This window comes from Neophocaena asiaeorientalis, unplaced genomic scaffold (genome assembly GCF_003031525.2).
Source record: "Neophocaena asiaeorientalis asiaeorientalis breed wild unplaced genomic scaffold, Neophocaena_asiaeorientalis_V1.1 scaffold120, whole genome shotgun sequence".
In the NCBI taxonomy this organism is placed as follows: domain Eukaryota; kingdom Metazoa; phylum Chordata; class Mammalia; order Artiodactyla; family Phocoenidae; genus Neophocaena; species Neophocaena asiaeorientalis.
In genome coordinates, this window is record NW_020185322.1 from 1,009,670 (window position 1) to 1,036,622 (window position 26,953).

Consider the following 26,953-nt stretch of genomic DNA (forward strand, 5'->3'; position numbering starts at 1 on the left):
TGGCCCTGACTCTGGAGTCCAATTCTTAACCATTATACTTTACTGCTGAAGGCAAAGAAAAACTCCGCCAGAGGTGACAAAGGTGCCTGCACACAAAGCACATGGCAGTTTCGAGTGAACTCCGTGTGAAAATGTCTGACAGGCTCACAAATATACCTTCTATCACACCAATACAAAATAAATAATTCTAGCATCATCTCAGACCCTAAGCCTCTTTCGATTATGCAAGATAATGAAGGACTGGCACATCATATAAGAAGATAAAGTCCACTGCTGCTGTTGAAGCTCTTCCTTTTGTTTTGGTGTGACTTCAACCATCTTCAAATGCAAAGCTCCTGCGAGATGCTCTAACCTCCATTACACCCTGGATAACTGGGAGCTGATTCTATGTATGAATAACAGGATAGAAAAGATCAGTCTTTTGAATAATCTCCTTGGGCTTGTCCAAACACTCAGGGTCTCAAAAGTTTCCCTCTCTGTATTCACACGCTCTGCACCAAGAATGAAAAGGGAAGATGCATATCTAAAAAAGTGGCAATCTAGGCCTAAAGGGGGAGCGCCAAAAGACAGAAAATCTTACCCGTGGATACGCAGCTTTTTGATCTATCCGCCTTAGTGTGGGAAAGCCTACCCTTGCATCACGCTCCAGATGTCACGACTGCTTTTGAACATTTGAGGATATTCTCCGAGCTGCCTTGCCTACATTACCTCGAATGACCGGGTGAAGGATGAAAACAGTTAATCCTCTGCTTGCCCTGCAAACTGGTCATAGATTCCTTGTTGTGGGCCAGAGAACTAGAAAACAAATCCTGTTCCACTTCTCTTTCAGACGACTTCCATCCCTAACAACACATAAGTATACTTTACTAATGCTTTCCATCTACACTATCATGTTGGAGCTTCACAATGGAATTTGAGGTTGGGTCTGTATCATTGTTCTCATTTGATAGTGACCAAAAACTATCAAGTCCCCCAGCGGGTTAGTCAGTGGCAAAGCCCAGACTACCCAGTTCTGCTGATCACCTCCCCCCGCTGGCAATTCTAAAGGCAGTTAAGGTGAACTCCCAAGCCTAAACTAGCTTCATCTGCTCCTCAGAACGCCTCTGACCTTCACTGAGCCACGATACTGCCCTTCTACCTCCCCAGCACCCTCCCTGATGCACAACAGGGGGCACAGCAAACATGGATCGACTTCATTCATCTCCCCACCCGAAATACCACCAGGAAGTCGAAATCTCGGCCCTGGCGCTCCCATCCAGGCCTGCAGTTTTTTTATGGAGGTGGGAGTCGCCCCAAATGTCGCAATCCCCTTTTGCCCATTGCCTCGGCGTAACCCCTCTCGTCTCACCTCTTGATGGTGAGGCTTCTGAACAGTGGATACCACGCGGAGAACTGACAGTGCAGCACATGCTCCTTCTTCATCCTCCAGCCGCCCCCGCCGCCGCCGTCGCCGCCGCCTCTCCCTCTACTCCCAGCACCCTCCCGGAACCCTGGTCTCCCGTCCCGGAAGTGCCCGCCGAGCTGGTTTGATCAGAGGACACTTCCGGTCTATTAAGCAAGGAGGAAGGAGCGAAGAAGGAGCAGAGAGAAAGAATCTTGGGGCGTGCTTTTTTAGGGTACACGCACACGCACACACACAGAGTTCTGTCCACGGGAGAGGAATTCCGAAACTGTTGAGATGAGGATTGTAAATGCAGGGCTCCTCTTCTCGTCTAGCCGCGCACTGCCCCGGAAGGTAATCCTCTGCGGCTGGGTCACCAGCGGGGGTGCTACGGGTGCCGCGAGGGGGCGAGCGCGCACCCTCTCTCATCACCGCGAGGCGCGCCTGCGGCTCCCGCAGTAGACCAGCGTCTCCTGAGACTACTGCCTTGGACCCGTGCTTTCTCCTTTCCTCCCCCTTCCTAAAGGAGTACCCATCCCGTCGCCCTACGCCTGGGAGTAGGTAACTCGGCGCGGGCCAATCAAGTGCAGGGTCTCTTTGGCGGGGGAGGGAGGGAGCACACCTGGAGCATGCCGGCAGCGGAGCGCGTCTCCCCGGCTGCGAACCCAGCTCGCGTCCCGCGAGGCGCGGAAAGGAGGGCAGGTTCAGAGGCAAACCAGGAACTGGGGTGGAAGAGCTGGGCTACTCGGGGTACAGAAAGTAGGAAACATCAGAGTGAAATGTTAGCGTGAGTGCAGTGGTGGAGGCATCTGCAAAGGGAGACATGGCCCCGCTTCTCTGGTGGGGGAGGGTTGTGAGAGAGAGGGAACGAGCCCGTCTCTACGGTCCTGGGGAGTTGGACTTTGCAGGTGGTAGAGGAGGTAGATTTGGGAGAACAGAGGAAACGAGAGGTGTCGCCTTTGAGCGTCAAGTTCATTTATTCTAGCCTCTCAAAAGTAGCAGCTTGCAAAAGCACAGCCAGATCGTGTCCGTACCCATGCCATGCTGGATTCACAAGACTAAGGAATGCTAGTCGAATTTGTTATACCATTCTTTTTCCCTCTTCTTCGTCCGTCCCCTATCACCCTATCGTCTGTTTTCCCTACTCCTTTCGTAAGGGCGTATCAGATGGCGGTCAGAAAGTAGAGTAACGAAAAAGTTCGCTTTTATTCATTTCTTTAAATGAATGAAAAGAGAAATGATTAGGTGCTGAGAAACGCCTTTTAAACCTAGCCTTGCTTCGTACAGTTACGTGCTTTGGGCTTGTCCCAGGCACCTTTGCCTAAGGGCGCACATTTCGGATAGCTCCTTAAAATTGCACATTCTTACTGGCTCATCTTAAATCGTTTTAAATTAGAAAGAGGTGAGAACCCCACCGATTACAAGCCTCTTTAGAAAGGTATTCATTCGTATAATTACAGGATTCTCTGCCCATTAGGCGTTAGAACCCCGCCCCGCCCCCCACACACCGGGAATATGCATTGTTTCCTGTTTTGTTTTGCTCAAAGAGTGTTCCTAAGTGGTTTAATTGGGAGCAGAGCTTTTAAACATACATTTTCAAAGCGGAGGTAAATGGAGTTTGCCGTTGCAGAGTATGTTGGGGCAGGGGCGGCGGTAGTGGGTCGGTAGCACTTCTGAGATCCACGATTACGCAATCCTTTCTGTTTTGATGGGGGAAAGAAGCAATATTCCATAGATGCTGGGAGAATGGTGCCAGGCTGCCAGATCTAAGAGAGACTTGATACCGGATGGAGTGGTCACTCAAATATTTGTTTTTGATGTGACCTAGAAATAAACAAGTTGCGGCTGAAGGCAATGTTAGCACTGATAGGGTTAATTTGGGTAAGGTATTTTCTGCTGAAGATAGGAATTAATAGATGTATAGGAGAAAGTAGAAACTGGGAACGTAGTCAGTCTGGGAGGAAGCCCAGGAAACTTGGCGTGTAGAGGTTGAGGTAAGAATTGCAGTTATTTGTAAAGAAGCAGTCTGTAAACTTAAATATAGACACTACAGGGACGGGATTTGATGCAGATGTCTTTTATTCAGGCTATATACTTTAGAAGTGCTGACATTTTAGTATTACTCACAGCTGATTTTAAGTAACTTGTTACACATTTAACCAGCATCGAATAAATTGATATTACAAACAGACACTCCAGTATTTTGAATGGGTACAGCTAAATTCAATTTCTTTTTTTTTTTTTTTTTTTTTTTTTTATGCGCCACCATGGAAACCCTGCTTTCATTATTTATTAGCCACCATGTTTACCTTTTCTTCATTTAGCCATCAACTGTTTATATTAATCAAGTTTCTTCAATGAAACCTTTACAACAGTGGAAATAGTTGCTTTTTCTCGTGAGGGCCGAAAAATATCTGTAACTAAAGTGATAGGGGGGTAATTGAGCAATTCCAAATTAAATAATGAAAAAACATTTCCTTCTCTGAATCCATAATATAATTAATATTGTAGATTAGTGTTTCCAACTGCCTGTTGGTTTTCTCCACTTGGGATATCTTACTGACATCTCAAATTCAGTGTTCCCAAGTTTGAACACTGCACCACCCCTTTCTCCCAGTTTTCTTTAAGATCATCTCCTTATTGGAATTAGCTTTGGAAACCCCTTCCCCAGAAACTGTTTTAGGAAAAGTAAAAAAGTCTCATCTGCCAGGAATTAAATCTGCTTGCTCCTGGTCCACCCTCGTCCAAACCTATGTTATCTCTTTCCTGGGCAATTATGAAGAGGTTCTTTACTGGTCTTGTTACTCTGTGGCTGTAACCAGTTAACTTTTCCAAGGGGTAATTACAATCAGTTCACTCTTGCGCAACCAGAACTAAAGGTAATGATTGTAAATCACTTGGTTAATGATCATAAATCACCAAGTATAATTTCAGTAAAATGTCAGTCCCTCCCTGCCCATCCAACCCCTACACCTACAAGAAAAGAAAAGAAAAAAGAAAGCTTTCAGTGGCTTTGCATCATTAACAAAGTAACTGCAGGAAGTTATGTGAGGTTAATTGTCAGCAAAGAAAAGCTCACTTAAGTTAATCCATTTGATGTGGTTACCAAAATTTTACCATAGATGGTACAAAAGAAGACTGATCAAAATATTATCTTTAAAAAAACTAAAATTTTTGAAGCTTTATGATTTTAACCAAGATTATGAAATATAACAAAACTAATGGTACTTCGTTCATTATAAATCAAGTGGCTTTTCTGTGTAATTTTTCTGAAAGAATGTAGAATAGCATTTTAGACATGCCTATTAACAACACAATCGTTATCTTTTTGCAAAAATTGATCTCCCACTTAATTTTTCAAGTTGCCTTGTTGATTTCTCTATTCAATTATTAAACGGTTCCAACTGCCTGACCTTCATTTGTCAATCAGAAGTTTTTGCTTACGATTTGAGCTCCTACATCTTTGGTTGAGTATAGATGGTGTTTACAATACTCAGCTATTAGCTGGGAGAGATTAACCAATGTGTGATTTCTCGCTCTGATTTTTGCTTCACTTTGCAAGCTCAGCAAGCTGCAGGGACTCGGGTATCGTAATACGTGAATGATGAGAGCCTGGGCGCAAACCCTACAGCCTGACTTTTGCGATTCTCAGTTTAACTTCTTGAATCTTACTCCCACTTAACTTTAATCCAGCTGTTGTTCCTAATACTCAAATACACAAGTTTGTGAAAATGTGATCTTTTATCTTTCTCCCTTCAGTGGAGAATTTTAAGTGTAAACCCAAGAGGAACGTTCCGAGCAGCAGGAGTTTGTGGCCTGCTGGTTAAGGTTGTTGAGTGCTTTGTTTGCCAGCAAATTTGGGGGAAAGGGGCTGGCATCCAGCCGAATCTGTGTAAGCCTTTGGAAATGTGTTTGTTAATATCATCCATTATATGTGGGGTTTGTTTGGTTTTTTTGTTTGTTTGTTTGTTTTGGAGGGCATAGGGAGGGAAAAGTTGAGAGCCCCAGGGCTTGCCAAACTCTCCTGTGATTTCTCAACCCTTCCCCCAGTTAGTATCTCTGCTTTTGTTCATGTGGTTCCTTCTACTCAGAATGCTTGCCCTGCCTTCTTGGTCTCTAAATCATATCTTAGTATCAAACTACCTTTTAATATTAGCTTTTTAAAAGTCTTTTCTATTTTCCCTGCCTCCCAAGTGGATGTGATTTGTGCCTCATTTAAAACACCCTGGTATTGCATTATCTTTCTAGCAGGCATTTGCCCTTCTGGTTATTTGCATATAAGGTCCCTAGGGCAGGAATAGTGGTCACTTTGCACTTGCTGTATACTTGAACTTTTGAACTGCCCACGCTCACAAAGCTAGTTAGACGCTGCTGCCCGACACTACAGGAATTCAAAGAATCCTGTGACATTTTCCTTCACTGGAGTTTTTTGTGCCCTGGAAAACTCACACATCTGACACATCATAGACCTTCTCTGCTCAAACCAAAGTAGGTTAAAACAGATTATGTGAATTAGAACACTCAGCGTTATGTACATGGGGGTTTTTGTGGGGTTTTTTACATATAACATACACCTATTAGCAGCAAAATGTAGATGACCTTAAGTTCTAGCTAATGAAGTGGATAACATTTTTTTTTTTTTTCTTTTGCGGTACGCGGGCCTCTCACTGTTGTGGCCTCTCCCGTTGCAGAGCACAGGCTCAGGACGCGCAGGCTCAGCGGCCATGGCTCATGAGCCCAGCCACTCCGCGGCATGTGGGATCTTCCCGGACCGGGTCACGAACCCGTGTCCCCTTTATTGGCAGGCGGCCTCTCAACCACTGCGCCATCAGGGAAGCCCAAATTAAATTTTACTTTTAAATCTCGAAATAGCATGGGGTTGGCTTAGGAAAGCTCTATCACAGTGGTGTTGGAGACAAGCATGCAGCTGGGCGTGGAGAGCTGTCTGGTCTCTACGCAGGGGAATTCTTAACCACTGCGCCACCAGGGGAGCCCCTTAAATTTTACTTTTAAATCTCGAAATAGCATGGGGTTGGCCTAGGAAAGCTCTATCACAGTGGTGTTGGAGACAAGCATGCAGCTGGGCGTGGAGAGCTGTCTGGTCTCTGAAGAGCTGTGCTGGTGACCAGCCCCACACCGCACTATTTAGCTTCTGTTTCTGAAATGGTGCTAAGAATAATGGTCTTTTTCTGTTTCAGTAATATTTTTGACGTGCTTGCACAATCCTGAACATTTTGGGAATCGCGTGGTAAAGAATAGACTTCTGAAATCACTCTTTAATCCCCTTTTTGTTTTTAACACAGTTCATAGATTGCCAGAGAATGCTGTTCCCCCTTGGGGCTGATTGCATTCCAAGTAATTACCCTCGAGAGGCCCAGCCCTGTTAGCCACTTTTTTCTTTCTTTTTTTGTAATTTATGTCTGGAGCTTGTTTTTTGTTTTTCTAGACCTCTAACATTTTAGCTTAAACATTTAAAAATACAGTCTGTTTGAAACAACTGCTTATAAATAGTTTAGCATTTGCCAACTGAGGGTCGATTTTTGATTACTGGGACTGTTTTGTACTTGAGTTTAGCTGATTTAGATGAAGAGGGGTGGATGAGGAACCACCCTTCAGAATAGGGCTTTTTCACCTTTTTAGCCCACCAACAATCCCTTTGAAAATCTGAGGGCAGCTGTAAAGAGAAACATTAGGGGACCCAGCAGATAACATAAATGCCTTAAAGTGTTGTGTAAATCTGAAGGAACTAGATGCCCCTTTGCCCCTAAAGATACTCACGTGGGGTCGTAGGAGGACCTCTAGTTCTAAATTAGGTGTTACTGACATTTTGTCTCCTGGGAATCCAGATTATGAATCTTTTCATAGAGGAAAGTAGAGGTTATCTTGCTTCGCCTATCTGCTCTTCTGGTGGCACGTGTACCTTTAAGGACTGCAGTTCTCTGCTTTTTTTTAAGAAGTTTGTGTCAGACAGGGAGATGAGCTCGGTGCTTTGTGTCTACCTAGAGGGGTGGGATAGGGAGAATGGGAGGGAGACGCAAGAGGGAGGAGATATGGGGATATATGTATGTGTATGGCTGATTCACTTCGTTGTAGAGCAGAGGCTAACACACCATTGTAGAGCAATTATACTCCAATAAAGATGTTTTAAAAAAAAAAAAAGAAGTTTGAGTCTGAACGTCATTTTAAAGGAGGTAGAAATTTTGACTTAATCCGAGTGTTTTGTACCGTTCTAGACAGATTCTATATCGTGCACTAAATGGGGTTGCTTGGTTGCCTGAGAGTTACTTTCTCTTAAATGTCAGAACTAGAAGTGGAGGAAACTTTCCTTCTCTGATGTATATGTTGTTAATAGAAGGGAATGGAAATCTAAAAGATAAAAATCTAGGTGGATAAAGTTCTTTTCTCTGGAGGTAGAACACTCAGGTGGAGACGCGTAGCCAGCCATTGATGTAACCAGCCTATGGTTCGTTTTCATCTGGGGCAGCACTCTAGTGTGATTGCCTGTAATGATGTAAACTGTTTGTCTGATGTAAACCAATGCCAGTTAAAAGTCTACCTAATAAATTACCGTCTGGGGTACTTTCAAAGGAATAGCTGCCTGTTTTCTTATGCTGTATGCGTATAATTCATATGCTGTCTCTAAACATGTAAACGTACATGTAGCTTACTACTTTATTACTTTCATGCCTCTGTTCAACTGTCACCGAATTAAAGAGGCCTTTCCTGATCACTCTGTATAGATTAGCACCCTTCTTCCCCCTTCACTCTGCTTCAGTGAGTGTGAAGATGTATAGGCATTTCTTTCATCCTCATTAAGTGGGTATTTTTATTTCTTTAGCATATAGTCATCTTTCCTCACCTCGGGCCTCAAATTTCGCTTCTTTGCCAGAGTAATTCCTACGTTGGCCCACAAAATAATGTGCAAGCAACAGTGTTCATAATGTTTTAATAATATAGCATAAATACGTACTGAGCATCAGACAAAACGGACAGTAAAATGGTCGCGTGTTTAGCAATGCAGTGTTGTTGAGTCCAGAGCAGAGCTCTGCAAACTGGTCTTCCGGGCTTTGTCAGCCTTTGGACCCAGGGTGACAGTCAATAACCCAACTATCCTACACACTTACCTGTTGGGAATTTTAAGAGTGCAAAGGTGGTGGTTGTTAATTGAGATGTAATTCACAGACCATAAAATCCACCTTCATGATTATAAAATTCAGAAGGTTTTGTGTATTCACAAGATGTGCCACCGTCATCACTATTTAGTTCCAGAACATTTTCATCCAAAGGAATGCCATACCCTAGTCCCTCCTTCCCCCAGTCACCTGGTAACCACAAATCTGCTTGCTGTGTTATGGATGTGTCTCTTCTGGGTATTTCATATAAATGGAATCATACAGTATTTGGCCTTTTGTGGCTGGCTTCTTTCATTTAGCGTGTTTCCAAGGTTCATCCATGTTGTAGCATGTATCAGTACTTCATTCCTTTTTATGGCTGAATAATTGTCTGTTGTATGGAATCACTACATTTTATTTATTCATCAATTGATAGATATTTAGGTTGTTTCCACTCTGGAGCTATTATGAATAATACTGCTGTGAACATTTGTGTACAAGTTTTTGTGTGAGCCTATGTGTCATTTCTCTTGGTTATATACCTATGAGTGAAATTATTGGGTCATATGGGAACTCTGGTTAACCTTCTAAGGAACTGTTTTCCAAAGCAGCTACACTGTTTTACATTCCTACCAGCAATATATTCGGGTCCTAGTTTCTTCACATCCTCACCAACACTTGTTATTATCTCTTTTATTATAATCATCACAGCGGGAGTGAAGTGGCATCTCATTGTGGTGCTGATTTACATTTCCCTGATGGCTAATGACGTTGAGCATATTTTCATGTGCTTATTGGCCATTTGTATACACTTTGCAGAAATGTCTGTTCAGATCCTTTGCCGATTTTAAATTAGGCTATTCGTCTTTTAATTATTGTGTTGTAAGAGTTTTTTACATATTTCACATACAAGTCTTCTATCAGATTTGCAAACTTTTTTCCCATTCTGTGGGTTATCCTTCTACTATCTTGATGGTATCCTTTGAAGCACAAAAGTTTTACACTTTGATGAAATGCAGTTTATCTGTTTTTTCTTTGGTTACTTGAGCTTTAGGTGTCGTATCTAAGAGACAATTGACTAACGCAAGATCATGAAGACTTAAAGTTATGTTTTCTTCTCAGAGTTTTATAATTTTCGTTCTTACAATTAGGGCTTTGATCCATTTTGAGTTAATTTTTATAGATGGTATTAGGTAGAGGTTCATTTTTATTTTTATTTTTTTTTCATTTTTATTCTTAATCTATGTGTATATCTAGTCCCAGAACAATTTGTTAAAAAGACTTTTCTTTTCCTCCAAAATTCTCTTGGCCCTCTTGTTGAAAATCAATTCACTGTACATCTATGGGTTTAACTCTGGGCTCTCAATTCTATCCATCTATATATAGCCTATGCTTGTGCCAGTACCCACACCATCTCGATTACTGTGGCTTTTTTTTTTTTTTTTTTTTTTTTTTTTTTGCGGTACGCGGGCCTCTCACTGTTGTGGCCTCTCCCGTTGCGGAGCACAGGCTCCGGACGCGCAGGCCCAGCAGCCATGGCTCACGGGCCCAGCCACTCTGCGGCTGTGGGATCTTCCCAGACCAGGGCATGAATCCGCGTCCCCTGCATCGGCAGGCAGATTCTCAACCACTGCGCCACCAGGGAAGCCCTACAGTAAGTTTTGAAATCAGAAAGTGTGAATCTTTTAACTTTGTGCCAAGGTAATTTTGAAATTGAGTTTAACTTAATTAGATAAAGACCAGTAGACGAGGAACTCTTCTTCAGAACAAGCCTAAGCAGGCCCCACACCAACCTGATTCTTAGAAACAGGTTGGCTCTCTAGACTTAGCCAGCCAGTTGCACTCTTTTTCTTCATTCATTTATTCGTCAGTGATTTTAGGGAGTTTTTATAGTAACATAACTGTGAGCAATGTTGAAAGTTGGATAATGTAAACAAAAATCTAGTGTCTGGGAGATAGTTTTGGAAATCATTTCATCCCAAGTGGGAGACATTAAGGTTTTTAACCAGAGCAGGGATAGCAGGGGTAGGACACTTTCAGGAAGTGTTAGAGGTAGAATTTCGAGGACTTGCGATGGATGAGCTATGGTTGGTAAAGGAGTTTAGGGATCGGAGGTACTTGTATTTCCAGCTTGCGGATGACGTGTGGGACTAGATAGTGATGGCCTGAGCAAAGATACACAGTAGTGTCATCTGGTCTTTCAAGAAGTCCTGCAAGGTTGGAGCAGAGAACAGGATTATGAGAAAGTTTATTTAAGTTTTGTTTTGTTGGTTGTGTTTTAGGGAAACTTGCTGTTTAATTATCACTTTAGGTCCCAGAAGAAACAGAGCAGACACTTTTCCTTCTAAGATGATTGGTAAGAGAGTTGTTGTTTGATGGTTTCTGTTTTCCCTGGAGCTAAAGTTTGGAGGTGGGGTAGGTTAGGAACTATGGAACTTCAGGGTAGTGAAGGGTTGGAATAGCCACTGAGAAATGTAGATAAAATAACAAGGAAACAGAAAATAGGAATAAAAAAGACAAGACAGAGGATCGATTCAGGAAGTCCAACAGCTAAGTATTAGTTCCTGAAAAGGAGAAGAGAGAAAACAGAGGGGAGGAAATTATCAGTGAAATAGTTGAGGAAGCACAGAATGAAGTTTCCAGATTGAAAGGACCCACTTGAATCCCCTAAAATAACACCAGCATCACCGTGAAGATGTAAGTAACTGCAGGTTTCCAGAGAAAGAACACCGGTCGCTTGGAAAGGATCTAGAATCAGAGTGACTCCAGATTTCTTAGCAGCAGCCAGTTTGCTTTTTTTGGTATATATGTATATAAATTTATTTATTTATTTTTGGCTGCATTGGGTCTTCCTTGCTGTGCGTGGGCTTTCTCTAGTTGCAGCGAGCAGGGGCTACTCTTCGCTGTCGTGCGCAGGCCTCTCATGGCGGTGGCTTCTCTTGTTGCGGAGCACGGGCTCCAGGCACGCGGGCTTCAGCAGTTGTGGCTCACGGGCTCTAGAGCGCAGGCTCAGTAGTTGTGGCACACAGGCTTAGTTGCTCCATGGCATGTGGGATCCTCCTGGACCAGGGCTCGAACCCGTGTCCCATGCACTGGCAGGCGGATTCTTAACCACTGCAGCACCACCAGGGAAGCCCCAGTTTGCTTCTTAGAAGCAAGACACAGAACAGTGTCTCCAAACTGCTGACAGAAGATGATTTTCAGCTCATAATTGTATATGCAGCCAGATTATCAATCAACTTTGAGGGTAGAAAAAAGATGTTCAGACATTCAGGGTACAGAATTGAGGGAATATGCCAGGAGAAAGTAGTAGCCCATGGCACCTGGGATGGGGCCTGCCCTTTCCTAATAGATCTTGCTTCTAGTTAACTCATTATGTGCAGTTGTTACGTTGACACGTTAAAACTTTGAATGGGCCACTGAACTGTTCAGTTTTAAATTATTAGAATAGTATATCCATTTAACACACACACACACACACAAAGATAAAGGGGAGGGAGAAGCAGCCAGCCAACAACTCAAAGTTTCACTGAAAAGGGTTGATGAGGGACAGCAGTTGAGGGGCAGGTGTTGGGAATGGTGTACAATCTTTGTACTGTTTCCCCGTGGAAAGCGTTTTAAACGTGGAGTCAGGAGATCTCAGGCTGTGTCTAAGGGCCAGGTCTGTGCACAGCAGGATGTGGGTCGGTCTCACCGGGACGCTTTCCGTTCTTTCCTGGCTGTTCCCGAGGCCTTGCGTTTCCTGTTCCACCTGGGGCAGCTCTCCCCGGTCTTCACGTGAGAATCTCAAGCTTTGATGACACAAGTTTTTCCGCTATTTAAGTACTTTGACCAGTGACCTATGGACAAATGTGTAATTCAGAAAAATTAATGTAGCCTAAACACATCTCATTCTCTTACAGCCTGGGGACTATAAAGTGAAAATGGAGCAACAAGAACCAGCAGATTCTCAAAATACCAAGCAGTCTATTATTTCAGAGGAGGTATACATTGATTTTTACTTCCCTTCTCCTTCGCCATATTAAGCTGAGTTTAAAAGAAATGTATAGACTATTTGCTGTTTCAAATGATTGTTTTTCTTTTTTTTTTTTGCGGTATGCGGGCCTCTCACTGTTGTGGCCTCTCCCGTTGCGGAGCACAGGCTCCGGACGCGCGGGCTCAGTGGCCATGGCTCACGGGCCCAGCCGTTCCGCGGCATGTGGGATCTTCCCGGACCGGGGCACAGACCCGTGTCCCCTGCATCGGCAGGCGGACTCTCAACCACTGCGCCACCAGGGAAGCCCCTGTTTTTCGTTCTTTAAGACGGGTTTTAAACACTGTTCCTGCTCCCTTTTTAGGACTTGGGAATTTTGCTCTTGTGTGGGAGTAGTGGTGTATCATTCTTAATTATATGTATTAGCGAAATTGAGGCTGTTTTTAAAGTGAGTTTTGACTGTTGATTTTTTGAATTCTCAATTTTTATTTTTTTCATTTATTTTTTACTGAAGTAGAGTTGATTTACAGTGTTGTGTTAATTTCTGCTTACAGCAAACTGACTCAGTAATACACATTCTCTTTTATGTTCTCTTCCAGTATGGTTTATCCCAGGACATTGAATATAGTTACCTGTGCTATACAGTAGGACCTTACTGTTTCAATTTTTATTAAAAGTTTCTCTGGGTAGAAGAATAAATCATGTGAGTTTTAGGGCTTAGACATTTCATCCCTAGGTATCACATCTTGTTTAGATATTTGTGGTCTCAATATGTGTGTTTAAGAAGAATAAAAACCTAAGTTGTTAGTTGTGGTCTAAATTCCAGAACTAGTGTATGCTTGTGTGTTATCCAGTTTACCTTTTAAAAAGTCTCTTCCTACAGGAACCATTGTAGTGGATAAACTTTAAATCCTTCATCTTTGTAACTCTGAGCTTGACACCTTTCTGGAATTCTTTTTTTTTTTTTTTTTTTTTTTTTTTTTTTTTTAGTGTCCCCTGCATTGTCAGGCAGATTCTCAACCACTGCGCCACCAGGGAAGCCCTGGAATTCTTTTTGATTTAAAAATCTTTCTGTGTTATCTGTGAACAGATCTGATAATTATTAGGTTGCTGCTGGCGACAAGTGACAGATAGAATAGTAAGAAAAAGGCTACTTACTGCTTTATGTACACAGTGCACCTTTGCGCTCAGTCAGTATAGTCTGTAGGTAAGTTAGTCCTGGTAACCTAACCTTGGCATCCAGGCAAAACGATGCTGGGTGCCCCTCAGACTGGGTGGTAAACCCGTGTGTCATTATGGGAAATGTAGTCATTGGCCGTGGTATCCCTGTATTCAGCTTTGCTGTGTAGTCATTGACAGTCAGATGCCACTGAGTTTTCACATCCTAAACACACACACGTGACTGGCACCCAGATCAGAGGAGAGACGGTTAGGAGCATCCCAAGAAACCCCTCCCTCCCTCCCTCATGCTCCCTTCTAGGTACCCCCGTCCTCCCCTCTCCCAAGAATTTGTCAACTCTCATTTCTTTTCACCTCTTCAGTCCTACCTCCAAAACTCCACAGAGCAGCAGGCCCACCATCAGAAAAACAACTTTCAATTCTTTAGCCACAAAGAAAACTTGGACACAAATTTTGGGGAGGGAGGCGTGATCATTGAGAGCCACAAAAGTTTGAAAGGAAAAGTAACTAAATAAAAAACAGCTCAGCTTGAAAGTTTCCCAACTTACTATCTGATCTTTTAGTTAATTTCAGAAGGAAAATGGGTCAAGCTTGAAAGAACAACTTACAGAGATCCTACTGGTAAAACAAGGTAAAGTATTTTTTTCTTCTTTTTGTAAAATGCTGAGGATTTGGGTTCTCAAGGTCTCTATTTAGTGTTTGGCATAAACTTTGATATTTTCCTCACTGTAAACTCTGTCTTAAGTAAAGAATCTAGTTAAGCTGTTTTAACACCATTCTCCCAAGTAGATTAGGGTGAACCTAAAACTTTTGGGCCAAGCCTAATTTATGCTAATAAAGCAGCAGAATAATTAACAGTACAGGTGACTTCCTTCTATTAAACCAGTTTTTATCTCTGAATTAGAATTTAAAAGAAATTGCTACTGGGTTTGAGGTAAAACTTACAGGCTTACACCTTGCTCATGGAAATGAAAATTGGGGGGGGAAAGTTTTGTAAAGCATTTCACACTGTGTACCAGTCACCATAAGGACATATGTGGGTGAGGGCCAGGAGGGCGTTCCTGGGGCCTGGCACCCGCGGTGTCTTTAAAAATAGACAAGTAATTCTTACAGTGTGTTCATTTGGCAAAATCTAAGCAGCCGTCTCCACAGCAGGCCATGAAGACACCCCAGCAGTGTCAGAAAAGTTACCACGCCGGTAACAAAATAGGATATTGGATATATGGTTTTTAAACCCTGCCAAATAATGTGTAAGAAAAGGCTAGAAGGAAAACTGTAGCAAAATATTAATGGCAGCTATGTGACTAGCCTTTTTCTTCTATTTTCCAACTTTTCTGTTTAGTAATTCTGTATATTACAAATAACAGAAAAAAATGTGCTAAACGTTTACTTATGAAATACAAAAAAGGAGTAAAACAGAATGAGAAGACAGGAAAATGTAACTAAATTTAGTATCCAGGTTATATGATATAAATTCATTAACATAAAAACTATTTGCTAAGTGATCAAATGAGAATAAAGTTTCTTCGTAAGGAAATAAATACATCTATCGTCAGTGTGAAAGTACATGGACTTGCCAGTGATGTAAACAACTTTTGACTATATCTACTAAAGTAGCAAAAAACAGTAATAAGGTTCAATGTTGGAGAGCCGTGGGGAACATTAAGATATTCATAGCACTGGTAAAGCCAAAGTAAGAAAGCTAAGCACTACACCCCATCCGCAGAGTGGGAGGGGGCACCTGTTCCGTGCCGTGAGCTGGGTGTGGTGAGGCCCGAGACTTGGGGAACACGACAGGTGCACACATACTTACACTTGTGAAAACGTAGCCAGAGCTTAGAGCCTAACCTACCATGACACAGCTTCATTCTCCTTCCTGTAGAGTTAAGTTTATAACACAAAATAGAGCCCTTAACACTAGTTAGTGTGAAGAGTACGTGTTGGTTGGCGCCCACGTGGCTGTGCACCTGCCCCTGTCCTCTCTTCCTTCCAGCACTTCTTCATCAGGGATGTGCCTCGGAATCACTTGGGGATTTGTTTCCAAATACTCAGGATTCGGTCTCACCTCCGGAGAGTCTGCTTCAGTAGTCGGGAGTGGCCTCAGGTCTCCCAGACTCCACACTGTGTGGCCTGTTTACAGCACGGTCTTCCGCATCCGTCCATACGTAGGGCTGCCCTGCAGCCTCCGGAGAGCGCCTGTGTGAAACATTAACATTGCATACCCGAATGTCAAGCTTTGAAGAATGAATCTCAGTACTTTACCGTACTATTGCATGTACAGAACAGTTAAATTGCAGCTAGAAAATCCTTTGTTCCATTGTCTCATTCATGGAAGAGGGTATGGAATTGATTTGGGGAGAGTAAAGATGTGCCGGCTCTGTGCCCCTGTATCGACATTCAGGAGAGAGCTGAGCTCCCCCTCTGTCACCCTGCCTACCTCTTGGAGCTGGTTGACTAGAGGGAAGAAAATAAAACAGGCTTTCCTTATAACAAAGACTAAAAACGGAGTAACTCAACCAGAATCAGAATTCTAAAGCTACAAGAGGCTTTTAAGACGACAATCAGATGGACGTCTCTCCTCTCTGAGTCCCTCTGAGATGACTGGAGCTCTCGGGGGGCGCTCTTGTTCTACTGTTTCTTATAAATACATACCTATTTTATGGCTCCATACTGCTTATTTAATTCAGCGTAACCACTATAATGATGCTCCTCTTTTTGCTTCCTTTATTCCTAGTGTGTTGGGGATGGGACCTTCAGTGCTTTTCCCAGCACTGTCTTCTTCAGTCTTTAGGACTCTAACCCTAGGAGGCAGCAGAGAGAACTGGGCCAGAAGGTGTTTTGTCACTTGCGAGTTATTGACTGATCAGAATGGCTTATTGGTTGGCTTCTTGCTACTAACAGGAATGTGGGCAGCTGTGAGTCGTCCTGGTAGTCTGGTTGATTTTCATAGGTTCATTTTTGACATATTTGCACTTTAGAATTTGGGTGCAATACTAAAAGATCTACAGTTTACTGAAAGTTTTTTTTTTTTTTAAACCGGATTAAATTCGGACACTTTTTAATAGAAATGTGGCAAGGTTCAAGCCTCAAGGACAACCAGATAAAAAGTACGAGGTTTCCTCCAAGGAGTACCTCTTACCCTCAGTCTTACTGTAGGGAGACAGATGTCAGATATGGATGCTTTGCTTTCTTTCTCCAGAGCCATCCAGATGTCTTCCTTTTTTTTTTTTTTTTGCGGTACGCGGGCCTCTCACTGTTGTGGCCTCTCCCGTTGCGGAGCACAGGCTCAGCAGCCATGGCTCACGGGTGCAGCCGCTCCGCGGCATGTGGGATCCTCCCGGACCGGGGCACGAACCCGTGTCCCCTGCATCGGCAGGCAGACTCTCAACCACTGCGCCACCAGGGAAGCCCTGTCTTCCTTCTTTTAAATCAAAATTGTTTGCTTCTTTACTCCCATCTTTAACCGCTGCGTTTTTCTGTTGAAGGGCTAAGAGTGAGGAGGAAATTCCCTCATATGCCCTTCCACCTTTAAACAACACGGTTGTTCCAGTAACTGGATTGTCAGTACCGGGTTCCCTGAAACAAATAGCTAGTCAGGAATAAAGCTGTGAGGGGGGACCAGGAGCCGCTCACCCCACTTGTTCTTTTAGGGACCATTTTCCCTTTAGACAGGATCTCACGCATGCAGAGTACTTAGCTAAATTTATTAATTCCTCAGTTAATAAACAGGAAGGTCCTACTTGCTTACATTGTGTAGCTGAGGTGACGGCTTTTAAAATCTAAACTATAAACGTCTCAATGGTTTACATTATGCAGGATATCCTTTGGAATTTGCACAGGGGCTGGATTTGCACTGCTTAATCGCCTTTAAAGCTGTGATCGCCCGCTGTGCTGCTCACGCAAATTTATGATCCACACAGAAGTGTTTTGAGTAAATGATTTGAAAGCTGATTTGAAAGGCAGCTCAAGTGATGAGCAGGCCCTCTGTTGAGATGTAGAGAGTTAGATGTGGGAGGCAGTGGTTTTCTCTGGTAACTTTGAGAGGCTGTGGGAAGGCACAGTTGGCTCTTTTTTTGATACAGATCTTTACTGCGTGGTGTTCCTGGCCGCTATTCGCATGCTTTGCATCTGTAAGGTGCTGGTTATACACCCAAAACCTAAGAAGTCTCCTCTCCAGCACTAATGCTTCTGTTTTTTCTTGTCTGCCCGAACAGAACTTGGGAAACTGTGAAACGGACAACGAGGAAAGGCCAGTCGGCTGATGGTATGAGTGCAAACCTGTTAGAACTCTCCCGAAAGGAAGTCCCACACAGGACTAGGAGACTGGGGGTAGGAGGGATTTTTACTGTAACCAAGACCTCAGAGCAGGGTTATCTTCAAGTATGATCTTTTATCTTTAACTCTGGTGTTCTATTTTGCAACACTGTAACTAAATCAAGCTTTCTTTATCAGTAACTTCCGGTTCCTGTTACCTAAGCTCAGAATAGTGTTTTTGAGGGGAAGATGTCATCATACTTAAGGCCAAACTTAAGTCAGTGTAACTTGAAGCCACATAGTGTATCTAGATGTGTTATGACTTCTAGAAATCTTTTGTGTTCTGGTCAGAGGATCTGGGTGAGAGCCCTTCGTTTGGAAAACTTATTTGGCATGACTTGGCGCTTTCTGACCGCTTGCTTTTATAAGTTGATGAGGAAACGACTTAGGAAAAGACTGTTCATTCAGTTCACTTTCCCTGCCAGCCTGGATGCTTTGCCTGCAAAGATCCCAGAAAAAGTCCTGAAAACCACCTCTGGTCTAGGGGAAGTTGGGCAATAAGTCTTCCCTGTTTTTCCCTTTTATTTTTCCATTTTGTTCTGTGTTCTGTTTTTCCTGGAAGTGGAGCAGCTGCCGCAGCTGCTGTGTTTTCCTACTGGGAAAGCGAGAGGAGCCGATGGTCTCCCTGGGCAGTTGTATTTTCCAGAATCCAGTGGTTTTTGGTTTTGGTTTGGTTTGAAGCCCAAGTAAACTTGGGAGAAAGGGTCTTTTATCCTAAAACAATGAAGTTCAGTCTAGTTAGCATATACGACAAACGTTGGAACTTATTTGATTTATTGCTTAAAGGAAATCGAAGAGCACAGAGATCAATGTAACTTCAGCAGCGGCCTGGCTGCAGCAGGGCGAGAAATGATGTCTGTAGCGGTTCGTGTAGACCAAAATTTGTCCTGGACCCTGGGCTAAATGTTTACTTCTAGTTTCAATTTTATTTTAAAGAAATTGTGGCAATAAAAATAAGCTTTTTATAAAAAGAAAAATTAAATAATATGGAAGTGTGATTATCTTTTCCTTGCTTTTTTTTAATGAGAATAACTTCCAAAGTTAACTGCCAGTATTGTAGCTTAAATTAACTTCCTATTGCTAATGGCAGATACAAGACAGATTTCAGCTGCAGCATTTCTTAAAATGTGGGCTTTTATCAATAGTTAGATTGCTGTAAACAAATTCCTGGCGTTCCTGACCTTTCATTGGGGTTTCCTGGTTTTATTTCCTGCTGGCAGGTGTGGCGGTCATCCCCGTGCTGCAAAGAACCCTTCACTATGAATGCATCATTCTGGTGAAGCAGTTCCGACCCCCGATGGGGGGCTACTGCCTAGAATTCCCTGCTGGTGAGTAACTGAACACTGGGGAGTAGAATGGCCCCTCAGGGACTGCTGGACTGGGCCAGGGCAGAGCCTGAGAACGGCAGAGCTTAGACATTGAACACCTTTTCATCTGTCCATGCGGTTTTAAGTAAAAGAAAACCACTTCTGCAGTGAGGCACGTCCAGGCCACACTCCAGTGATCCTCTAATCCGTAGCGGTATCACAGCTCACCTTTCCAGGCCACCTGCCCTCCTCTTTGCAGCGTTCTTTCTAGCCTCTTTTGAGTCATTGGCTTTTCCTAATTTGTCAAGGTATTTCGTTTTCTATCACTAATGATCTACCTCTGGCAAATTTACAGTAATAACTAGGCCCGGCTCTTAACTCCAGAAACTGTGAATGGGAAGGAACCATGATCCTCCTGTATGTATACAGGCCAAGGAAATCATCTTAATTTCAACTAGAATATTCTTTCAGTTGTACAGGAAGTATCTAGAATGCGGTGCATCCTTATAGCATTTAATTGGCTTGTTCCCATCTGAAGAAGTTAGATCTCAGTTATCATTAGTGGTTTAAGTTCTGTATTTTCAAAGTCCATCCCATAGTAACACATAAGTAATAGCTTTATTTTCTTTCTCACTTCCTTGCCATTTCACTGAAGAAATTAATAACTTTAAAAGTAATTGAGGGCTTCCCTGGTGGTCCAGTGGTTAAGACTCTGAGCTTCCACTGCATGGGGCACAGGTTCAATTCCTGTTCGGGAAACTAAGATCCCACATGCCGCTTGGTGTGGCCCAAAAAAACAACAAAAAAGTAATTGAAGAACCCACGTTTCACTTTTTCTTTGCATCCTGTAAATTCCTTTCAGGAGAAAGGATCTGCAATGCTGCTGGCCTCCTCCCACTCGGCCCGTTTACTCCCTCCTCACAGTGAACTAGTGTTACCCACAGTCCCCTCCCCGCTGCTAACCTCCTTTCCGATCTTCTCCCTCCCAGGTGACGTTTATCCTAGCATTGCATTCCAGAGCCCTCCATATGGCCCTGAGGGAGGAAGGCAAGATGGGAAACACTGTCCCCAACTCGCATGTGAGGAAACAAAAAAAAGCACAGGCTTCCTGTGCTGTAGTCACATGACTAGTCTAAAACCGGGGCCAGTTGGCCACCACCAAGCCACTTACCCACCCAGGAGATCCGTGCTGTACAACAAGCTTGATGCTGAGATGCTCACAAAAACATCTAGGTCTAAACACGAGGAACAGAACCTACTAAATCTGCCCAGGGGTGTTCTTTTGTCTTTAATTTTTCTATAAAAGATCAAAACCCAAATCAGTTTTATCTGCACGCCCACTTTTCCCAAACCTCTTGGTTAATTATTCACACGTAGCTCGGCAGCTTGTGTGTTAGAAGAAGGGGGCTCCCTGTCCTACCTCTCACATGACTGGGCCTTGCAGGTCTCATCGATGACGACGAAAGCCCAGAAGCAGCTGCTCTTCGGGAGCTCGAGGAAGAAACTGGCTACAAGGGCGACGTTGCTGAATGTTCCCCAGGTTCGTGCTGCTTCCCACGTGTGTGCTTGGGGACAAACTCTTGAAAATTAGCCAAGCAGTTGATTGTTCTGGATGTGAAAGGGCTGACTCTGGGTGTTCTTTATGGTCAGGGATTTATTTATTAGCTAATTCACTTTTGAGAAATCCTTGATGAGGGTTGGTCACCTGAGAGTGAACCTCCCTGCCCCATGAGAGCACGGCTGAGCAAAAAGGGCTGAAGTTGGAGAAGAATTATGAGATTAGGGTGCCTTTCGGGGTTCCCACATCCTAAGCTTTATTACGTACTCATCTCGTCCGTATGCCGCGCTCCTCACTAGAAGACTTTCTTGATGTGGTGAAAGGATATTACCACATCTAACCCCTCAGATTTACCAAAATTTCCTCAGGAACTCTGGGGAAAATATGAGTACTAACTACACATGTGTTCTGCAGACCTACAGCGTATATACTAAGGGAATAGGAGAAACCAGTTCCCCTGCATAACTTCTACATAAACTATGAGTTACAAGCCCACTCTTCCTCCAAAGACATTTAAGTGATGAAACGAATGACACCTGACTAGTGTCTGGAAAGGTGATCTGCTGCTTCTCTCCCCAGCTGTCTGTATGGATCCAGGTTTGTCAAACTGTACCACACATATCGTAACCGTAACTATCAATGGAGACGATGCTGAAAACGTAAGGCCTAAGCCAAAGCCAGGTAAGCATGTGTTGGCTACATTTACAGTGGTTGCGTTGTATTTTCTTTTAACTTGCTACTAGTTTGATTTTTGTTAATAGAATAATGGTCTTTCAGAGATGCTTCATTGGTACTCTTGGCTATTTTCCTAATCTTATGTATTTCAGCATTTTTCTCTTAGCACTTCATTGATTTTTATGCTTTCTGTATATAAAATGTGCAATTACAAATTTCCATACCTTCTATATGGAGTTTATTCCCGCTTAGTAATAAGGACTACAGGCCTTAAATCATAAACAGTGAAAATCTTCAAGATCACTCTGATTTCTGTCTCCATCAATATTGTAAGAATGGCAGAAGTGCTACAGCACAGCACCATATTAACTGTTTTTGTTGAGTTCCATATTTAGTGAAGCTTTGGGGAAATTCTTTGCTCCACATTTCTTAGCAAGTTTGGATTCAGAGGCTTTAATGCCTCTGTCGGTTCCATGGGCTCTCGCAGCCCCACTAAAAGGTGGTGGTGACACAGACACCACCGTAAATCATGTGTTGGAGTGGAGGTCTTCCATTTCCCGTCCCTTTTAGTTGTTCCTGAGTGTTCCAGTTTCCCACTGCAGCTAATTTTAAATGCCCAGTTTTCAAACTAGCGAATATAACATGCTGAGGAAGAGTTTGGCAGTTCCTCAGAGAGTTAAACATGGAATTAGCAGGTGACCCGGCAATTCCACTCCTAGGTAAATACCCAGAAGAATTGAAAGCAGGGCCTCAAACAGATACTTGGACGCCAATGTTCATTCAGCATCATTCACAATACCCAAAAGGTGCAACAACCCAAGTGTCCATTAACAGAGGGATAAACAAAATGTGGCCTATTCTTACAATGGAATATTATTCAGCCATAAAGCAACGAGGCATGCTGATACATGAAGCTTGAAAACATCTTGCTCAGTGAAATTAAGCCAGACACAGGAGGGCAGATATTGTGTGATTCCACAAATGTGAGATACCTAAAATCGCTGCATTCATAGAGACAGAAGGTAGAATAGAGGTCACCGAGGATAGGGAATTCTTGTTCAGCGGGTACCACCTTTCTGTTTTGGATGATGAAAAAGTTCTGGAGATGCGTAGTGCTGATGATTGCACAACAGTGTGACTGTATTTAATGCCACTGAATTTGTACCTTCAAAAATGGTTGAATTGGTAAATTTTATGTTATGTATATTTTAACAAAGTTTAAAAATACATATATGCATATCACAGAATATGCTTTAAACTTGGCCATTAAAACATTTGATTTGGAGAACAATAACTTTGTACTGTTGGAATTGTTTTACCACGTGTATAAATTAAATTAGTAGAGACCCAGGTTTCTGTTAAACTCTTATAGCCTTTTTGATAACGTCTTGCACAAAAGCCTTGCAGCGTTTGACCATTCCGGGCCTTGCTGAGATGTCCCCCTTCTGTTTGTTTTCAGGAGATGGAGGTACGTGTCCCGCTCGGGGGCTGGCCTTGAGTGCCGTGTGGTGCAGCGGGAGCGGCCATGGCATTGTGAGTTGCTCAGTTGGGCTCGCCTGGTGTCCGGCTTTATTTTCACTTGCACTTTGTTTGTTTAGAATTTGTGGAAGTGATTTCCTTACCAAAGAATGACCTGCTGAAGAGAATTGATGGTAAGCATTCTTGATTACCCCACTTTCTCTGTTTTCCCCATCCCCACCAACGGGGTACTAAATATAATTGTTTCTTCCTCATTAAACTCAAATACCTAGAAACTGTTATAAGACTGCAGTTGACCTACATAATAAGTTTCCTTTCCAGGTGGCACAGAGTTTGAAAATAAGAGCAAAACATTCCATGTCAAGTGAAAGCTTTCATTAGGGGCTTTTTTAATTCTACAGAACAGTCAAGATATAGGCCTGCTGATTAGCCAAAACTATTCTATACCTTCAATCTTTAACCCCTGCCATGCAAAGGTATAGTAAATAATCTCTTAACCGATCCTCAAATATGCCAGTATGTTGGACGGTTCTTTATGTGGGGTCTAAGTTAAAGATTTTAACAAATATTTAGGCATCTAATATATACGCAGTGTGATAAGCTGATATAATGAACTAACTAGCAGCATGCCCCTTAGTAAACTACTTGTCATGTAGCTACATGTGGTTCCCGGTCAGCCCGTCTCATAGGACTTTGTAAAAATTAGTAAGGTTCCATGGACCGATGTCCTCCAGTAACCCTACACAAGGAGATACTGCAAAAGACGTGGCAGGGCCTTCGGGGGCTCCTCTGCCAGCTGGGTTCGTCTCCAGTCACTCATGACAAAGAAGTGGGTGATCTCCTAATTTGAATACTATTAAGTTTTTATTTCAAAAATTAACTTGAAGCATTGTTTGACCTGAAGCTTTGGGAGCAGTCTCTTCCTTCCTCCTGTGAGTACCAGTGGCGTACAGTTTTATTTCTGACGCCTGTGTTTGAAAAGTCAAGGGGATCTTTCAAAAACTGCTGGGATTTCAGGTTCCCAGACAGCCTCCATCCCTACGTTACCTTTTTATAGACCAGACCTAAGGTAGAAACCACCTTAGGATCCCAGGGTCAGAGTTAGAAGTGCTCGTCGTGAGGAGATGCAGTGATTTGAGGTGTTTACTCGGGGAGAGCCATGGCCACCCGTCACAGCACAACTCTGAGGCCAACAGGCCTGGCTGGATTGAGGCTCAGTCAACCGTGTGTTAGTTACAGCTCAGAACAGGCTCCTAGCTCTTCTCATTAAACGGGAACAGTAGGACAGCCCCTACCTCTGAGGAGGCAGGAGTAAAGTTAAATGGGATAATGGTGACACACAAATGCTTGAAGGTTATGTGCTATTGTTTTTATTTTTTGTATTAGGAAAATGTCCTTTTAAAAAAAATTCCTTCCTTCTCCTTTCCAGTAACTTCCCTTCCAGCCTTAAAAGAGGGGGGAAAATAGGGAGGTAGAAGGATCTATATATATAAGAAGAGGGAGGGGCAAAGAAACAGCGTTCCTGGCTTTACTAGCATCACAATATAGTAATCAAATTATTTATTCCACACGTACCATTTGAGGAGTAGGAAGGCACGTGGAGTTCAGTTTTCTACGAAGAATAGCTTTTAGCACTCGCCCAGCACCTGCTGGCACAGATGAGCAGGACAGAACCCTGTCTTTGAGGGTCAAACCGACTCTGAGCTTGTTCCTAAACAAGTGGCTGGGAAACAAGGGGCAGATTGGAAATCTGGGGGCCTCCACCTGAGTAAAACAGAAGTTCTCATGAAAGGCCCTTGTGGTCAGATTCAGAGACCTCATCCAGTCCATCCGAGCACACAGCTGAACCTGCACATGGAACCTGTGTGTCCCTGACAGTGGAGAGGATGGATGAATCATCACTGTGAGTTCAGCGCAACAAAGCCCTGTAGTGAGCGATCTATGAAGTAACAGTTGGATCTATAAACTTAAAGCTTTGCTGTTTAATACACAGAATCATCACCTGGTATATGTGCTCTTCTGTCTTTAACTTTTTCTTGTTCTTATCTCATGCTGGAAACGTAGTGCTGCTTTTACATCCTTTATTCTTCTGCTAGAGTAAGATCCTTGAAGGCAGGAAACGTCTTGTTCATCACTATACCACCAGCATCTAGCACAGGAACTGGCACATAGTAGCCGCTCAGTAAACACTGATTGGCTGATAAGGGGTATTATCCCTTATCAACTTCATTATCTGACTTGTATTCTTCACCTCCTCTAGATCTGGTAGCTGATGAACATCTGACAGTGGACGCCAGAGTCTATTCCTACGCTCTGGCGCTGAAACATGCAAACACGAAGCCGCTTGAAGAGCCCTTCCTGAAGTTTTAAGGCCAAAGGACAGTCGCCTTGTTTCTGTAACCAGGACACAGGCCTCCTTCATTAAGACTTTGTATTCAGCTTAGTTTCAATGGAGATTTGAAATTAGTTTTTTCATAAAATAAAAGCACAGAATGCATGTGGTGGTATGGAATTGTAATTACAGGTAGATTACAGACTTCATTTAAATGCTAGACTCCACAGCTAATATTAAAGAACAACAACATAAATGCAGGTAATGTTTAATCCAGCTTTTAAAAAAGAAAGCTCAGCTGTTAACTTTTCTACTCTATTCCAGGAGATACGATATTTTCATAGGAAAATAGCCCTGAATTCCAATTAGGTCAACGCTTCCCAACCCCACTAAAAATATGTAGTGAGGTATGCAAACAACCGTTGACGGCATTAGAGTTTTTTTAACAGACCGGCCTATACAGGGACTTTCTTGGCCTCTCCTAATTATCTGCTATATGGAATTAATCTGCATAGCACAGGATATAAAAGAGAATAACATTCGTAATAAGCAAATTGTTTCCAGTTAGCTAGTGTCCTTATAGCCATCTAACTACTGGAGGGTGACCAGCTCTTATGTAATGAAAAACGGTCGATTCATTCACGTACCAAGGTTCAGAGGCTAATGAAAATACAGGGCCCTTCCCTCAAGCACGTGTATATACTTCAGAATCTCATTTCCTATCCTTACCTCAAAAAGTACTTGAAGTTTCTAAAAACCAAGCTCATAGTAATAAGATTTACACGGTTTGGGGCACTGTCTTGGTGTTAAACCGTGAGTGTAGCCAGCACAGTTAGCAAGGACCAGAAACCCAATACAAGCTTCTTTAAAGGAAAATACGGATTGTTTCCGGCTCATGCCATGCCCAAACTTCCCCTGCCCCCAATCCTCAAGGTCCACCGGTGTCACCGGCCATTTTCTTACCTCTTGAGCTTGGCTGTTGTGTGGACTTCTGTAGCCTCAGAGGCTCCAGGATTACTGCCTCTTTGGTGTAGAGGTCTCTGGATGGTTCTCATTGGCTACCCCTAAGTCATGTTTCCAGCCTTGGACCAGGGGTTAGCCAGGCCCCTCAGAGCCAGACAAGATCAGGGGACTAATGCCAAAAAGGCTGCAGTACAGTCTGCTTGTCTGCAGGTTCACTGACTTACCTAGAGATATTTTTATGAGCAAAAATAGATCTTTATATTGTACTTCCTAAAAAGAATGGAAAGAATCATGCAACTAGAGAACTGTATAGATGAAGTCTACTCTCCCTGCGAATACTATGAAAATTTAGCCCCAACTAGTTGCTCTAATAGCAGCCTCCCCCTGTGCCTCTTAAATCCTTAATCATGGGCATCATGATTCTCCAGGGACTGTAATCCTCGTCCCTGAGCACCCAAGGCCCTCGTTACTGCTCTTCATCAAAATCAAGAGACGCCAAAGCATACAGAGAATGCACAGGCTCAAGCACACAGAACTAGTCTCCAAACAGCCTCCAACTCTTGCAAAACCACTCCCCATGCCAACTGATAAAGCTACACAAATGCTGATGGAGGACAGAGATTTGTAACCCCTGCCTGTCCTTTCTGCCTTCTTCTTTTCCTGAGTGCAGTTCAGAAGTG

At 43.1% G+C, this 26,953-nt stretch overlaps 2 protein-coding genes across 6 annotated transcripts in view; one reads left to right on the plus strand and one right to left on the minus strand.

The window, feature by feature from the left end:
- Positions 1-1,703, minus strand: part of CDC123 (cell division cycle 123) — a 51,244-nt gene extending 49,541 nt beyond the window's left edge. Inside the window, exon 1 of the mRNA XM_024734185.1 lies at positions 1,349-1,703. Within this exon, the coding sequence (XP_024589953.1) occupies positions 1,349-1,422 (74 nt within the window). The 5' untranslated portion in view covers positions 1,423-1,703. The remainder of the gene's footprint in view (positions 1-1,348) is intronic.
- Positions 1,626-25,475, plus strand: NUDT5 (nudix hydrolase 5). 5 transcript variants are annotated; one of them, XM_024734186.1, is made up of 10 exons: positions 1,626-1,735; positions 12,396-12,476; positions 14,209-14,276; positions 17,860-17,909; positions 19,180-19,287; positions 20,711-20,806; positions 21,404-21,505; positions 22,959-22,967; positions 23,098-23,151; positions 25,239-25,475. In XM_024734186.1, the coding sequence occupies exons 1-10, from the start codon at positions 1,679-1,681 to the stop codon at positions 25,346-25,348; spliced, it is 735 nt and encodes a 244-aa protein (XP_024589954.1). In that variant the 5' UTR covers positions 1,626-1,678; the 3' UTR covers positions 25,349-25,475. The 5 variants fall into 5 exon arrangements, with proteins under 5 accessions (XP_024589954.1, XP_024589957.1, XP_024589955.1 ...); XM_024734187.1 differs by lacking the exon at positions 1,626-1,735 and adding an exon at positions 1,789-1,938; XM_024734188.1 differs by lacking the exon at positions 1,626-1,735 and adding an exon at positions 1,796-1,942.
- Positions 25,476-26,953: the final 1,478 nt, after the last annotated feature.